Source organism: Hyaena hyaena, unplaced genomic scaffold (genome assembly GCF_003009895.1).
Source record: "Hyaena hyaena isolate Hyena2069 unplaced genomic scaffold, ASM300989v1 scaffold_47, whole genome shotgun sequence".
Taxonomy (NCBI): domain Eukaryota; kingdom Metazoa; phylum Chordata; class Mammalia; order Carnivora; family Hyaenidae; genus Hyaena; species Hyaena hyaena.
In genome coordinates this window covers 3145821-3162987 of record NW_024080679.1, presented here as the reverse complement: position 1 = coordinate 3162987, position 17167 = coordinate 3145821, and the positions used below count along the sequence as shown (strand labels likewise).

The window sequence follows — 17167 nt, the reverse complement described above, 5'->3', positions numbered from 1 at the left end:
AATTTTTGGCTTCTAATCCTAGCTTTGTTCCTAACCAGTTGTTGAGAATGAGTCCCATGATCTCTCTGGGCCTTGGGTGATCTATAAAGTGAAAACCAATTGGGTTGGACCAATTAAGTCAGACCTTCTGAAGTGTAGGGCCTGAGCACCAGCATTTTTTAAGGAGTTCGTCACATGTAAATGAGAGCCAGGAGCAGGATGATCCACAGGGCCGGGCTCCTTGTGTGTCACTGTGAACAGGAATCGCCTGGGACCTTGTTAAAATGCGGAATCCGTCGAGGGCTGGGACTCAGGCTGTCTAACACGCTCCGGGGACTGTGGCTGCTCTAAATCAACTTTACGGGACAAGGTCCATGAGTCAGTGCCAGCTTGAGGACTCTACAATCTCTAGAGGGTGAAAGTCCCCTTATTAAATTCTCAGAAACAGGATCAACTGTCACTTGACTTGCTGCTCAGTTTGAGCTGAGTTCCCACTAAATGCCTGGCAAACTGCCCCCGCAGGAGCAATATGGGTGTTGGAGCTGGTTTTGCTTTAAAAGGAAAACAAAAACAAAAGCAAAAACAAAACCCAACGGCTGGACCCAGGCAGGGGGAATGCACGAAACCAGACCCGAGAAATTCTCTCTCAAAGCTGCCTGGGAGACCCGTGGTCAGGGAAGAAACCATCACAGTGTGATCGCGTCTCTTTGGCTGCCCTTCAGCCGGAGGCTTGGTGCTTGCTAGGTCCCGCTCTGTCATTTCCCTGGGCTGCCTCACTACACCTCTGCCTGCCGCTCTCCCTCGCCTGGGACCCTGGGGGTGAGCGAGTGCAGCCGGGAGGAAAGCAGGGAGCCACAGGGCACATGCGAGGAGCAGCCCCAGGCTGTGGGGAGCCTGGGCTGGGCTGAGGAGGAGGAAGAATCCCCCCCCACACACATACATACTGGGGTGGCAACCCAGAGAATGGGAAATGACAAGGACCGAAAGGGGGTGGCCACGTAATGATTAGAAGCTCCGACTCCTGGAGCTCAAACAGCCACAGAAGCTGCTGGCATAGTGGCTTCTCCCTACATGTCCTGTGGGGGGGGGGGGGGGGATAGGGGGTAAGGGGGGAAATGGGGGGGAAGAGGGGGCTTAACAATTATTTCCTGTCTGCACGATCCACTTAAATAGCAAGGCCTCTAAAGTAACAGCTGGCTGACCACCAAGAAGCCACAGTAATTCCAATCATGGCCCCACGTTCATACGGCTGCCCGTGGGATGGTTCTGCAAGGAAGGAAAAAGTTTCCTCGACCCTGTTAGGGTCCCTGGATGGGTCTGAAAATTAAAGTGACAAGGACAGATTGACGGGAGAAAGGCATACACATTTCATTGAATTTTTACACGTACAGGGAGCCTTCCCAAGAGAATGGAGACCCAAAGAAGGGACGAGAGCATGAACCCTTTATACCTCTTAGACAGACAGCTGGTAAGTTTGTGAAGAATTGGTAAGACAACGGGGTCTGGGCTACGGGTAGCAAATGGCGAAGAAGTACCTAGGAAGGTAAGAAGGAGTTTTGCAAGGTTTGTTTGTATGGATTTTTTGGCCCCAAATTCCCTGTCTCTAGTGACAAAAGTGTCTTTCCTCCCCCTGGCACAGGAAATGCACCTTTCACATAGAAGGTTTATGACCTGGGGTGCCGGGGTGGCTCTGTCAGTTAAGTATCCAATTTCGGCTCAGGCGCGGTCTGTGAGTTCGAGCCCCGCGTCGGACTCTGTGCTGACAGCTCAGAGCCTGGAGCCTGCTTGGGATTCTGAGTCTCCCCCTCTCTCTATGCCCCTCCCCCACTCGTGCTTTGTCTCTCTTGCTCTCAAAAATAAATAAAACATTAAACATTTTTAAAAAAATAAAAAGAAGTTTTATGACCTGTTTCAGGGAAGAAAGGAGAGAAAGGTTGAAATCTGGGGCTCAGACCTTCAATGGAGTAACAAATTCTGGTGGATCGAAACAATGAAACACTAACAACAAAAACCAAAAACTGTTCCACAATGAAAGGAATGAACTATTGACACACCAAAGGACACAGGTGATTCTCAAGATAAGTATGTGGAGCGAAAGAAGCCAGATACAAAAGAGTACATGTTCTGTGATCTCATTTATATAAAATTCTAGGACAGACAAACTAGTCTCCAGGGACAGAAGGCAGACGGGCTGCTATGTGAGGATGGGTGGGCAGAGATGCAGGAGGGCCAGACTGCAAAGGCGCCCACTGAGGGCATGTCTGAGGGTGACAGATACATTCATCTTGGTGGTGATGACTTCATGGGTGCGTGTATGCATCAAAGCAGACCAAGGTGAACATGTACTTTACATGTAGAGTTCATTGTGTGTCAATGACACCTAAGCAAAGCTGTTAAATATACATATATATGCACATACACACAAACACACACACATTATGCCATGGGCTGTGTGGAAAATAAAGCAAGGTAAGCAAGGCAGGACATGCTAGGGGCAGGCAGTGCCATTGGTCGCCAGTCAGTGAAGGTCTTAGTGATCAGAGGAGTTGGAGCAGACGTGAGAACGAGCCAACGGGCTCTGTGGAGAGAGAACATTCCAGGTAGAAGGAAGAGCAAGCGCAAGGCCTTGTGGGAGCAAGCTGCTAGACATGACTAACATCTCTGAGCTCTGAAATGGCTCAGAAAGGAGTTAAAGCATCAAGATCTGGACTAAAGAACTTCCCCCAAGCTTCACATATAGTCTTGCACCCATCCTGGAAGAGCCAATGTCTTTAGCTGGAGTCTAGCTTTTTTTTTTTTTTTTTTAATTTGAGAGACAGAGAGAGAACGTGAGTGCATGAGGGGGGAGGGGAGAGAGGAGGAGAAGGAGAAGGGGGGAAGGAGAGAGAGAGAGAGAGGGAAAATCTTAAGCAAGCTCCACGTTCAGCGGGGAGTACAACTCAGGTTGCCCGATCCTGGGACTGTGACCTGAGCCGAAATCAAGGGTCAGATGCTCAACTGCCTGAGCCGCCCAGGCATCCCGAGCCTGGTTCTTAACATAAGCTCAGGAATCTGCACTAAGATTCCGTTTGACCCCATCTTCTCTGAAATGGGCAGGCAGCCTGATTCTACTTTCAAATTCATGACCAAGAATGACTTGCGTCTGACAAAATACAGACCTCAGGGTAGAAAGAATGAACACTTACTAAGCAACTGCTAAGTGCCAGGCACTGTTATAAAAGCCTAATGTGTATTATCTCATTTCATCTTGACCCAACCCAGCAAGGTAGGTGCTATTATTATTCCTACTTTACAAGTCTAGCAACTGAGGCAGGTAGAAGATAAGAAATGTGCCCAGTGAAGAGAAGGGCCAAGACTTGACCCCAGGCAGTAACTCTTGAGCCCGGGCTCATAAATACTCACACGTGGCCTCAACAGAGTGTTGCAAATCCTGGATTCTTAACCAGTGGGCCCGTCCGTATACACCTCCACCGGCCACATCTAGGCTGCGATGACTTCTACATTTAGGGAAATCTATGGACTGAACTGTGTCCCCCTAACATTTATCTGTTGAAGCCCTAACCCCCGATGTGACAGTATTTGCAGATGTGGCTTTTGGGAGGTGCTTGGGGTTAAATGAGGCCATGAGGACGGAACCCTCGTGATGGGATTAGTGCCCTTATGAGAAGACACAGCAGGGAGCTAGCTCACCATATGTACAGTCAGAGCAAGAGGGCAGCTCTATGCCAGCCCGGAAGAGGGTGCTCATCAGAACCGCCCCCCCCCGCCCGCCCCCCGCCGTTCTGGTATCTGTATCTCAGACTCTAGCCTCCAGAACTGTGAGAAATTCATTTCTGTTGGTTAAACTCCCCCCCACCCCCCACCTCCAGTGTGTGGAATTTTTGAGCTGATGAACGCAAGCAGGACCAGGCAGACCATGCCAGGTCCAAAGCCCTCTCACGGCTCCAGCTCATTCTTGGGTTCATCCGGGGCTCAGGTGTGGCCTAGAGTGGGTACTGGGAGGATCCGGAACGTTGGCCTCCCCCACCCCTATGAGGGGAGTGGGGCTGAGGTCTGGGCTGAGGGGCGGAGGTGCTGGGCCTGGACCGACCCTGTAGGGCTCAGAAGAAGGGAGAGGGCGATGCAGGCGGTTGAGAAGTGAGAGAGTCTGGAGGCAGGCAGAGAGGAGGCTGGGGATCCAAGTCTCTCACAGAACGAAGAGTAAGGCCAGGAGAGGGTGGAGGCAAAGGCGAGAGAAGCCCCCAGGTGTGAAGGGGCAAAGGCGGAGGTAGATTTCACGGAAGCCCTTGGCTAAGTGCACGAGAGGGAGGAAACAGGGCTGTGCTGGCCAAGACAGACACTTGTCCCCAAACCAAATTTTGTCTTCCTCCCGCCGCCACCCCCACGCCCAATCCCCTGCCCCGCACCCCTCCCTTCTGAGGTGGAGCAAAGCCCAAGCCAGGACTCACAGGGCCTGATCGGCTCCTGCTCTTCCCCCAAGTACCTTCTGTAGGATGTCCACCTTTAAAGAGGGAGCCGGTCAAACGATTGCTAAACCAATGCTGTGATTTCTACATCAGTGAGACTCCCCGCCTCGTCGGTCATCAGAAGTGTTGGATCGCGATTCTGGGATTACAAATTTAGATGGAACCCCAGTTGTCCCCAAACTCCCCTAGCGCTACCAGTCTGCTCTGAGTCCTCAGAAGGCGTTGCTGGAGTGGCATTTACAAAGATATTTAGCACACGTCCAACTTCCAGGGATTAGTGCACCTTCCTCTGCTCTGATGCCTTGGAGGGGCTCTTGGATCAATCTGCCACCTGCTCCCCGACTAGCATTGATTAGCCCTGGGAGCCAACACCATCGTGGGAGCCACGGCCCCAATCCAGCCCCCAGGGAAAGATGAGTGTCCCATGGTGTGCCTCCTGTAACCATTCACACAAAGTCAAACCCAGAATGTTAGAATGTCAGGACCAGTGGGTTCTCAGCACAGAACTCTCGCCCTGGGGACTAAGTGGGAGTTTCTCGTCAGACCCTCAGGACTCATTCAAGAAATGCTTTAGGCGTGGTCTGAGGAATGACCGGAATGCTGAATTCATTCAAGAAGAATGCCAGCTCGGCTCTGTGCTGAGAACACAGAGGCCCTGGGGGTGTCAAAAATTCTCCCAGTCCCCCTTAAGACTTATTACACCTACTTAAGCTCAAGGGAACACGAAGTTCACAAAATGCTTTCCAACCTCAGATAAAATGCCTTTTCTGTCTTAGCCGAGACATAGCAGGACTCAGTCATCTTTATTTCTACCCAGTGGCTCCTTGACGAAACACGTTACTCGTATTTTATCCTCTGAGAGGGAAATAGCAAGGGGGAAATGTTGCCAAACTCTGTTACCTTTCTTACCTCCAAGTTGCCCTATTTTTTTAAATCAGCTCCAAAATTGTAGTTCATTGTGGGGACATGTTCAAATTGCATAAAAATAACTATTGTTTACAGAGTTTTCTAAATTCTTTGCACATGTGGATTTCATCCCCATACTGTTCCTATGAAGCAGGTACTACCATTGTCCCCATTTTGCAGATGAGAAAACTGAGGCTCAGAGAGGCTAAGTAACTTACCCGAGATGATACCGTTTATAAGATCTGGAATTTAAATCCAGACAACCTGGCTTCAGACACTTGCTATCAATGGTGCACATACTGTTAATAGGATATGTGCCTTGAAGTCTTTCTTTCAGGAATAGAGATATTTTTAACTGATTGTCCTCTTATTTGCCCAGATTCCTTTGTGACCAACAACACGTGTGTTTTAGATGTTCTGCAAGGAGCTTGATTTTCCCTGGGTGATCATGCACAGAAAGGGGGTGATGGCCTCCAGGAACCAAAGACTTTGGCTCAGACAACAAGCCCTTATAAGCAACTCTTTGCTACAACCCAGAGGTACTCCAGGAATATAACACAGTGTCCCAGCGCTCCTGGGACGTGAGGAATAACTAAATAGGCTAAGACATTACTGAAGTCGCAGAGTCCACCATCTAAAAACCATCCAAACAGAGTTTTGGGTATAAACATGTATAAGAAAAAGAGCTTCAACTTCACTGTTTGGGTTGCCGCTCACCTGTAAATGTCCACTTCTTTCCTGTCTGAAAATTCACTGTTTCCAACACTTTTCAAAACTGTCCACATAAAACCATCCTGGCTCTAAACACAACTACTATAAGCCACGGGAAAGGGATTCTTTCACAGTAATTCTGGAACCATGTTGCTTTCAGGGAGTGGGCAGTAACATGATATTAATCACTAATTAATATTCGTTGCAAGCTTAACACACACGTTGCTGGCCATTCTGCATGAATGAGCTCGCTCAGACCCTCCCCAAAAATCATCTTATGAAGACAACAGAGCACAGAGAAGTTCACTGACTTGCCCAAGGCCACACAGCTAATTAAGTCGCAGGGCACGACACCAGCAGAAGTGTGGCCTTTGAGGAAGAACCTGGAGAATCGTGTCATCATTTGCAAACACGCGAGGCTGCGGGGATAAGAGATAACAGAAATCCGAATCCCCGCTGCCCCTGCGAGGTGACCTGCCAACAGAGAAGAGCGGACAGAAGGGAGGCAGAAGTCACTAGCTTCATGCAGCCAATATCGATCGAACAGTGAGTGCAGAGTCCAGTCTCCGCGGAGCTTTGTCTAGTCAGGAGGCAGATGGAGGCGAAATCAAAGCACAATGTGCAGAGAAAGAGCACCGAGACGGCCTTGGGGAAAGTTCCTTGGGGTAGAAACAGCAGGGAGCGAGTGAAGGACTCCAGGAAAGAGCAGCCGTTTCAGGGGTCAGGGCTTTGTCACCCTGGCATCTGAGTGCTGTGCTGTCCCCTGCAGGGAAGTGACCAGTAGGCCTGGAGAAACACAGTGGGAGAGGGGCCAAGTTCCTTGTTGGGGGCGGGGTTTAGCAGCATCCTTAGCCTCTCCTCACTCAGTAGCATCCCTTCCAGCTGTGACAATCGACAACATCTCCAGGCATTGCCAAATGTCCCCTGGGGGGCAAAACACAGGTGACCCAGGTTTGGTGACCCAAACCTTCATGTTGATTTCTCCTTCAAAATCCTGGATGATTAGTATCCAGCTAGAGGCATAATTGGAAAAACGTTCCTTGGTCCTTGACCCACAGACGCCTCCCAGGCGGCCCAGGTGAACTCGGCCGCCATTTTGGGAGCCAGTGCAACATTACCAGAGAAGTCAAGGGAGCCAAACGGCAGCGCTTTCTTTTTTTTAATCTTTTTAACATTTATTCATTTTTGAGAGATGGAGAGAGACAGAGCATGAGTGGGGGAGGGGCAGAAAGAGAGAGAGAGAGAGAGAGAGAGAAAAAGAGAGACAGAATCTGAAGTAGGCTCCAGGCTCCAATCTGTCAGTGCAGAGCCTGACACAGGGCTCGAACTCATCAATCATGAGACCATGACCTGAGCTGAAGTTGGACGCTTAACCAACTGAGCCACCCAGGCGCCCCTTGGACTTTTTTTGTTTAAGAATGCTCAGATACACCATGTATCAGCTTCCTAGAGCTGCCATAATGACATATCACCACAGAGAGGGTCGCAAAAAAAAAACAAAAAACAATGAAAATTTATTGTTTCACAGTCCTGGAGCCTAGAGGTCAAAATCAAGGTGTGGCCAAGGCCGTGCTCCCTCTGAAGGCTCTGAGGAAGACTCTCCTGGCCCCTTCCTAGCTTCTGGTGACAGCGGGCCGTCCTCACATTTCCTGGCTTGCAGCTGAATCACTGCGGTCTCTGCCTGTCTTCACGTGGCTATTTCCTCTCTGTGTCTGTTTTCTCCTTTTTATAAGAACACAAGTCATGGAGCTAAAACCCCCATTAATCCACGGTGATCTCACCTTAATTCAAATGACTACAGCTGAAAATATCTTATTTCCAAATAAGGTCACATTCTGATGTTCCAGGTGAACATGAACTTGGGGGGGTTGGGGAGGGACACATCATGAGCTGATTGGCTCGTGGTGACTGTGCAGCTCTCCTGGCCATCGTCCCCGCCACGAGGTCGTCTGTAGGGCTGAGCTGCAGAAGGCAGCCTTGCCCTCCCTCTGATCCACACCTTCCTGCCCAGTCCACCCACCTCCCTCCTGCCTCTCTGGCAACGTGTGCTTTCTCAGCACAGTCGGGCATGACCAACAGGCCTCCTCGCTGTGGAGAGGAGTGTCTCGCTCTAGGTGTGGGCTCCTGGACAGATTCTTATCCATCGTCCACCTGCCTTCCTTTAAACAGCGTTCCTAAGAGCCCACAATTCCTCTTTTGTCTACGCGTTCTTCGCAACTTGCTTTCTATGAGGTGGAAAAATCTATTTGCATTTTCCTCCCCTCCTCCCCACCCCCGTGTCTTTTGGGGGGAAAAAAAAGTTATCATGCTACAGTGCTAATCACGCTGTTATGGATGTCTCTCTCCCCTGGAATGCCTTCCTGGCTTTCCATCCCTCTGCCTGCCAAACACTCTTGACCTGTGGTATGTAAAGGTCGCGACGGCACTGACCAATCTCCTCCAAGTGTTCTCACTTGTCCAAAGTACACGGTGTTATGAGATTAAGGGGATGTGAGGAGGAGAATGCGGGAGGGCTGGGTCGCACTCTTGCCCAGTTGAGGAAAGAGAGGAGATCAGTAGACCAATTAATGAACTTGTGGCCATGAAGCAGAAATGCAGATCAGGTTTACCATCCCAGGAAAAATAACAAAACAAAACAATGTGGGAAATATGGGAACAGGAGTTTTCAGTACCTACGAGTTCAGATTTAATAACCCAAAGACTAAACTCAGGTAGATGTTTAAAAAGTACTTTTCTTTGGGGAACTATGAATTAATCTGGTGGTTTATGGTGACCTGAAAATGGCAAGAAAATTTGAGACCAGTATTATGACTAACAACCAACTTTAAATCTTTGAAAGGCATTTGCACAAAATAACCTTCATTATCCTAACCAGCATTTAACATACTGATAGAAGTCAAACTGCTTTGCAGATGAAAGTTCTAGGATGTAAAGAATTTTTCATCTTGGGCAATTACATTGGAATCACCTGGGGTCCAAACTGCATTAATCAAAGTCCAAGGCCAGGCATTAGGGGGTTTTAAACGTTCCCTGGGGGATGCTAATAGCAGCTTTGGTTCCGAACTACTGATGTAAGAAGTTAGAACATTCAAAGATCATTAGTACTTAGCGCATTTACTGCTAAGCAGGAAAATGCAACCATATCTGTTAGCGTATGGCCCCACTAAAATTTCTTTCACCGGGACTGAATGCTTTTCCCAGTTGGTGGGTTACTTTTCAAAATGGCAGAATAGGAGTTTGGAAAGAGTGCATTCTGGCATATCAAGTCTTGATTTGTTCCGGCAAACCAGTGCCCCGCTGGACTTCTGCGAAGAGAATGAGGACTCCCTGCGCCGTCCACAGCTCAAGTTCTCTTCCTAAATTTCTCTTCCCATTTTAACCTGCCCACATGCCCCTGGGCTTCATCTTGGCCTTCTCATCCCTCCATCCCTTAACTCCCTTGCCTTACAAACACTGGTTTTCTCTACATTCCTGGTCCTGTATAAGCAGCAAATAACAAACCACAATTCTTAAGTGGCATTCCATCAGTAAAAGAATACTCATTAAGCTCTCTTCTGGCTAAAAAAGTGAGTATTTTAGCTTAGCGTGAGACTAAAGTTAATCAATCAAGAAATATGGAATTGAATGTTCAGGGGAACAAAGGCAAGAGTGGAAAACATACAAAGCAGTATGTAGCATGTAGATACTCAAGGATCTTACCATTGAGACCAGGGATTGGCAAACTATGCCCCACAGACCAAATCTGGCCCCCTACCCGGTCCTGTAATTAAAGTTTTATTAGAACACAGCCATGCCCAAAACAAAACAAAACAAAACCCATATTGTCTCTGGCTGTTTTTATACTATGATGGCAGAGTTGAGTAGCTGTGAGAGAAACCATCTGACCTTCAAAGCTTGCAATATTTACTACCTGGCCCTTGATAGATAAAGTTTGCCAGGGTGCCTGAGTGGCTCAGTTAAGCATCCAACTTCGGCTCAGGTTATGATCTCACTGCTTGTGAGTTGGAGCCCCATATCGGGCTCTGTGCTGACAGCTCAGAGCCTGGAGCCTGCTTCAGATTCAGATTCTCTCTCTGCCCATTCCCCACTCACACACTGTCTCTCTCTCCCTCAAAACGAAATAAACATTAAAAAAAAACAAATTAGGAAAAGTTTGCCAATGCTGACCTAAATTAACATCATATATATTTATGGTATATATAAAACATCTACCCACCCATCCTCTTAGCAAATATTTATGTTGTACTGTACGATGCCCTAGGGGATGCATTAGTGTGAGACAGAGAAGGTTCCTGCCCCCAGAAGGCCCAAATCTACTGAACTATCTGTCAATCCTGAGCAATAAGTAAACACCAAAGGAGTGGGGTGGGGGGGCTATGCAAAAGAGAAGAGAATGTCTGAGGCTGGATAGAGCCATGGGTAACTAGAATTACTATGAACCATAGAGATGGATTCTAAGTGGAACAGGATGAAGAGGAGGGAGGAGAAGGCCTTGGCAACATTGAAACTGGACTTGAGATTTGATAAGGGCATAGCCAATGTTTATATTGTTCATCTCTACCCACAGCATTATGCAACATGGCTGCCACATGTAGTTGCTTGGTGAATATTGTTTAAAGAATTAAATGGTAGATGAATACATGAGTAACATCAGGTTAGCTATTCTGTAAGATAGTTGAGTCAAGCCTTTCAACCATGATAAAATGATCTCGGAACATACTTTGAAACAAAAGAGTGGATAAAAAGAGAAGAAAGCTAGAATTTATTGAATAACTACTACACAGCAAGAACTCGACAAGCATAAAATCATTGAATTCTCTCAGCAATCCTTTTATTTTGCAGATCAACAAATTCAGTTTTGGAGAGGTAAAATAACTGGCTATGGTCACACAGCCAGAAGTAGAGTCAGAATTCAAACCCAAGTCTTACTTTGTTATTCTCAGATCCAAGGCTACGGGCACATGCGCACACCTACCAGTCAAGCTTGTACCACACGCTGCGGACCTTGGCCTCCTCAGAGTCCCCATGAGGAACGCCGTGACCAATTCAGTAACAACTGGGGACCAAGAGCACAGACTTTCCACCCACCTTCAACCAAAGCAGTTCTCATTTTCTCTACTTTACACATGGAGCTTCCTGATTTCATCTGAATAGTTCTTGGGGAAAGGAATAAGAATAGAAACTACTGTGCTAGCCCATACTACTTCCTAAAATAAAGCCCGAAGGCATGGTTTTCAGCCTTCCGGCCATTGCCAATGTGCTATGGGTTCATGGTCAGCCACTTCTCCTTCCTTCCACTGTTACACAAGAAAGGTTGAATGACAGTGCCAAAACCACGTTGTATTTCTTGACTTTCCAGAAAGAATAAGATTAAACGAAAAGCTCTTTTAAAGAATGAAAATGGCTGGATCACCTCAAATAAAATTTTAGATGAAGCTATAATTCCATCAAAGCAGCAAATTAGAGGAGCTCAGTGGGAGAGAATTTCTCAGTGGGAGAATAGATTTTCATTCATTTTTTTTCTCAAGGATTAGATTGTTTCAGTGTTGCTGCAGACACCTCAGCTGATCCCTGCTCATAGCATCTAACATTAAGATGCAAAAAAGCAAAGAGGAAACAAGCTTTTGACATTACCTGGTAGCAACCAGCACGTGACAGAACACAGGGACCTTTGTAAACAGTCCACAGGGACGCATCTACTTACCCACAGAGATGCAACACATGAATATACTGATTCTGGAAGAATTCATAACTGGAAATAATGCCACACTCATCTATAGCTTGGCCATTCTTATACCAAGTTACTTCTGGCTTGGGATGACCTGATAATGAAAAAATAAGAATATTTTTATTGCATTAAATATTATTAGAAAAAATCATAAAGCTATGAACAAGAACGGGTAATAAGTAATAGGGATGAACATGCTGACCTATGTCAGTTGGGGAACTGGAAAATCTCCCTTTAGTTGATTCAAATTAAATTCAAATTCAAATTCAAATGTATCATTCATTAAGCACTATATAGCATGCTCTATACCTAAGATGACGCTGTCCAGGGGTGCAGATGAAATGCTACAGGTGAAATGAAATGCTGTTCCCTAATCTGAAAGAGTTATTAAGAAAAATTATCTAGGGGCGCCCGGGTAGCTCAGTCAGTTACGTGTCTGATTCTTCAATTTCAGTTCAGGTCATGATCTTACGGTCTGTGAGCTCAAGCCCCGAGTCGGGCTCTGTGCTAACAGCATGGAACCTGCTTGGGATTCCCTCTCTCCCTCTCTATTTGCCCCACCCACGTTCTCTCTCTCCCTCTCCCTCTCCAAGTAAATAAATATTTTTTAAAAAGAAAAACTATCTAAAACTTGTATAAGAGGCAAAAATGCAGGTAATATCTTCTTTCAATGTCACATGGGGGAAAAGATCCATCTAAGAATTACCCAGGGGAATGTACTATGTTTAATTTGATGATTACTACTTTTTGAAATTCCAAGATTGGGGCACCTGGGTGGCTCAGTTGGTTAAGCATCTGACTCTTGGTTTCAGTTCAAGTCATGATCTCATGGTTTCGTGAGTTCGAGCCCTGTGTCAGGCTCTGCACCGGCAGCATGGAGACTGCTTGGGGTTCTCTCTTTCTCCCCCTCTCTCTCTGCCCTTCCCCTGCTCATGCTGTCTCTGTCTCTCTCAAAATAAATAAAAAACTTAAAAAAATGTTTAAACTTCTAGATCTAGTGACGTTACATGTAAACTTGTAGATTTTTATCCAACAGAGCTGTAAATAATCTCTGCCCAGCAGAAAAGATCCCTCCATAAGTCATGGTTTATGGCCCTACAGGACATTAACCAGAGTTTTACCTAGTCCAGCAATCTTATCCTAATATTCTCTTATTAAACTGACTATAAATACCTAATTCCTCAAATGTTCCTACTTTCTGGTTCCCTCTTTACTCAAAGAATTGAATAAAACCACTGAAATGTCCGTTTCATATTTGCCTGGAAGTCACGTTACCTTTGGAGAATTGTCCTGAAACACTGCTCGGAGTTGAACGTACGCAATGGCACAGAAGAGGGAAGAACGAAGTGGATTAGCAAGTGCCATCTCCTCGGGAGGATGAATGGCGTGCGTGATTTCCAGGCTGTCCTGTGCACACCTGACTGATGTCGTCACAGATACTGCCCTGGCTTTCTCCCTCAGAAGAGGTTCCGCCCACCCGTGTGATCATTAACCGGAAGTCATGGACTCATCTGGTGAACCCCCCAGAAATTCTCCTCACCCCTTGGGATTTTCTACCCCTTGTGATCAGCGAAGGAAGGTTTCCAATGTGTCCCAATGAGCTTTCCCCCTAACCTCTGTATCATTGAAAAGGTATCAAAATGTGCCCTGTATATAGGAGGAAAGCCCAGTATTGGGAAACGGAACACTGTTCTAGATCCATCCTTCTGGTGTTTCCAACTTACCATAGGATTTTTGGTGAGCAGCCTGAGATACCACTAAGAGAAGAACTCCACATGCTCTGGGCCCTGCACCATGGACAGGACCTTAGGGTGCTCAGAGCCCCTGCGTCCCTTTCTATGTCTTGTCTGGTTTGGGGTCTCCCAGTTAGGCTACCTCTGCGCCAACACCATGAATGTGCTTGGTGTTCCTCCTGGCCTCCCCCTTCAGGGAGGCGCCTGCCTGGCTACTTGTCCCTGGAACTAGGAGGAGACAGACTTGCGTGCAAGGATACACCCTTCTTCACCCGTGGTTTGGCTGAGTCCCTTCCAGGCAAGTGACTAAAGCACCAAAAATGAGCCTCCCTGAAAAACCATCAAGGAGGTTTCTGATCATAATTCATTTCTGCCTGTTCTTATCAGCCTTTGTCCCCCTTTCAGTCAGTCTTAGATTCCTTCTCAAGAAGCATCTAATTGCGGGGCGCCTGGGTGGCTTAGTCGGTTAAGCGTCCGACTTTCGCTTAGGTCATGATCTCGCGGTTCGTGGGTTCGGGCCCCGCGTCGGGCTCTGTGCTGACCGCCAGCTCAAAGCCTGGTGGCTATTTCAGTCTGTGTCTCCCTCTCTCTCTCTGACCCTCCCCTGCTCACGCTGTCTCTCTCTCTCTCTCCTAGAAATAAATTTAAAAAAAAAAGCATCTAATTGCTTCTTTCTTTGTGTGTCCTTGACTCTTTTTTTTTTTTTTTTTAAAGACGATATATAAAATATGCATGAGCTGGGCCTGGGGCCCTCATTCTAATCTCTTGGACTCTGATTTTTTTAATTCAGACTGATCAGGGCTGGTTGATGCCCCCAGTTTCTTAACGGTTGACTGGTTTTTTCCTTTTGTGCAGTATAGATCTGAATAATCAGCCAGAAACGAGACTCGCACAGGGAAGTGGTAGTACCTTTGTGGGTGGTTCTCTTTTCTCCCTCCACTTGCTGGAAACCTCACCCAAAAAATCCTACCCTTGTTTTTTAAGCCTACCTGCAGGTCACATATGGAGAGCCACCTCCAGAATGTTTCACAATTGTGTGTGGAGACCGGTAGCCAAGTTTAGGGTAGGTTCAAACTTTGGGGCTTCCTGAGGAGACTTGGGGGCCGTAGTATGGAGGCTCAGTGGTGGACGTGTGCCTGTCCCTTTATGTGAATGACTATGGACAAATGTCAAGAAAGACGGGGGGCTTGGCTCTGGCCTTGAAGGGGCTGAACGCACAGGTAGACATCCCAGCACCCAGACCAGAGATGAGACTTTGTTACGACTTCAGCTAAGGAAGCATGGCCATTTTAGAAGCTGGCTCTTTCTCTCTTCCTCTCTAGAAAAAAGGATCTCAGGGTAGAAGTTCCCTGTGTGCCCTCAGGAGAGACCACTGGTGCCTCTATGTTTCTGAAGGTAGAGACATAATCCAAGAAAGGGAACAATCCACAAGGTACAAGGTACCACGTCCTGACCTAATTATTTTGCTTCTATTATTTTCGTTCAATAATAAATCCTTCCTACCACGAGGGGCACCAATATGGGGTCAGGGCTGGGTTATTTTATTCTCCAGCCCAGGGGGAATGCCAGTCCCCTGCTCCTTCGCCATTGGGCACCCTCTGCCTTGGTTTTTTTTACCTCTGAACTGCTGACTAGCATCCCCAATGACAGCGGGGGGTGGGAGATGCAGGTAGCTGGTTTGGGGGATATCAAGGAAAGAGTGATGGAAGAAGATTTCAATAAATCAGACGAAGGAAAGTTATTTGTGACATTCCTGAGTGCCCAGGAAATTAAGAGTGGATTATCTGAAAAAATAACCAGTGTGGGAGTCGCCTAACCCAAAATCACAATGTGAAGTGGAAAAGATCACTAAACTATATCCAGGAAGTCATTCGAAGAAATCCTTCAAGGAAATAAAAACAAAAACAAACAAACAAAAAACATAGAGGATTTAGTTGTTCAACGGGTTACTCAGGACAGACTTCCCAGGCCATTTTCACAAATGATTTTTAATAATGCCTTTGTGAGTCAAAAACTCTGGTCCGCGGGGAGATTTTGGAGGAGAATGAGCCACTGATGGTTACCAGATATTATGCAGCGGAGCACAGCGTCTGACTTCTCAGGAACCTTCTGGGAAAGCAACGTAGATAGAAAACAAAGGGTGCGCCTCGGGGGCCCTCCCGACTCTGTCATCCTTACATGCCGCGTGAATCTGAAAAACAAAAATCCCTGACATCAACATTTGTTCTGGGGCTCCTCTGACTTTCTGGGAGTTTCGTTAGTGGCCCTCAGGGCTTGTAGATGGCTGGGCTCCCCGGTTGGTAGAAGGCTGGGCATTGGCCCTTGGGCCGGTGCAGGTTTCTCACACACAGGACACCTTGTTGTGGGGACCCTCCTGCTCATCGTAGCATCAGCACCCCTGGCCTCAACCCACCGGGTGCCGCGAGCACTGCTCCCCCGAGTCACAGCAATCAAAAATGTCCACAGACATTGCCAGTGTCCCTGGGGAGGGCAGCCCAAGTCGGGAACCACTAATCCTGGTGGATTGCAAGGTAACCAGAGCCCCAACCAAGAGAGGATTGATTGCTTGAGCCCACACCAGTGCCATCTCTCTTTTCTCTTTCTTTCTGCCCTTTTCATAAGGACTCCAAGAAAGAGGCCTTGATTAAATGCAAATGAATCTCCTGGTGGGAGGTATTTTGAAATTGGGCAAATACTCCTCCTCAGAGCACCTGACGAGAGCCCCCAGGAGGGTAGTGAGTGGGCTAGCATTTTCCAACGAGTGTGTATTCATTGACACAAGCAGGCATTTGACACCTGACTAGTCACCAGGTAATTTCACTTCATCTCTTTTAAATTGCCTGAGTGGTTGTTAGCACCTCCTGCATCTTCTGGGTGAGAAAGCTGACACTCAGAGACATTCAACAACTTGCTCATGATCACACAGCATTAGTGGCTACTGCCCCGGGGCGCCCTTCAGTGCAGGCTGATACTGTCCCTGGAGCTGTGCAGTGCACAACCCACACAGATGTGCGGCAGCCTTAAGAACGCAGGTCTGTCTCAACCCGGAGGGCCCTTTCCACTCGACCCTTCACGTACCGCGCTGGCACCACTCTGTCAAAACTATCCTTTGTAGAGAGAGCCCCACGCTTGGAAGTAACATTTCGCTTTATCCAAACAGGAGGCTCCCGCATTTCCTTCACTTGGTGAGCTGTTCTCATACGCCACAAAGCTCAGGAGGAGGAAAGTTCACATCGCCATCAGAAACGTTTAGCATGGACAGGGGAGAGGCACTTAGACCTGCAGATGGTGATCTGGGGACACTGAGGGTCCTACAGCAGATGTGAGCTAAGCTCTTGGTGGAAAAGGTTGGATCAAAATGGCCACAGTTGTCTCGTAAAAGGGGAAACCCTTCTTCATACGGGTGGAAGCTTCCTAACCATTTAGAACCAATTTCTCCAATTTGCAGGGCCTGGTTCAAGCTGAAAATGAGGTGTTCCTTGTTCAAAAATGATGAAGATATTGGAGACGGAAACAACAGAGTGCTACACTGAGCGCTGGGAGCCTTGTGGGTGTGGGGCCTCAAGCCTGGAATATTCTGCGAGCCCTTCCTTTCCTCAGAGGCCTTTCCTGCAGCCCCTGATGTTCCCACGGCATTTCTTTCA

The 17167-nt window shown here is 47.5% G+C and overlaps 1 protein-coding gene across 1 annotated transcript in view; it reads right to left on the bottom strand.

The window, feature by feature from the left end:
- ALPK2 (alpha kinase 2) overlaps positions 1-17167 on the bottom strand; it is a 123711-nt gene that overhangs the window by 91311 nt on the left and 15233 nt on the right. Inside the window, exons 2-3 of the mRNA XM_039230535.1 lie at positions 15587-15714; positions 11771-11884 (exon numbers count right to left, since the gene is read on the bottom strand). Of these exons, the coding sequence (XP_039086466.1) occupies positions 11771-11884; positions 15587-15695 (223 nt within the window). The 5' untranslated portion in view covers positions 15696-15714. The remainder of the gene's footprint in view (positions 1-11770; positions 11885-15586; positions 15715-17167) is intronic.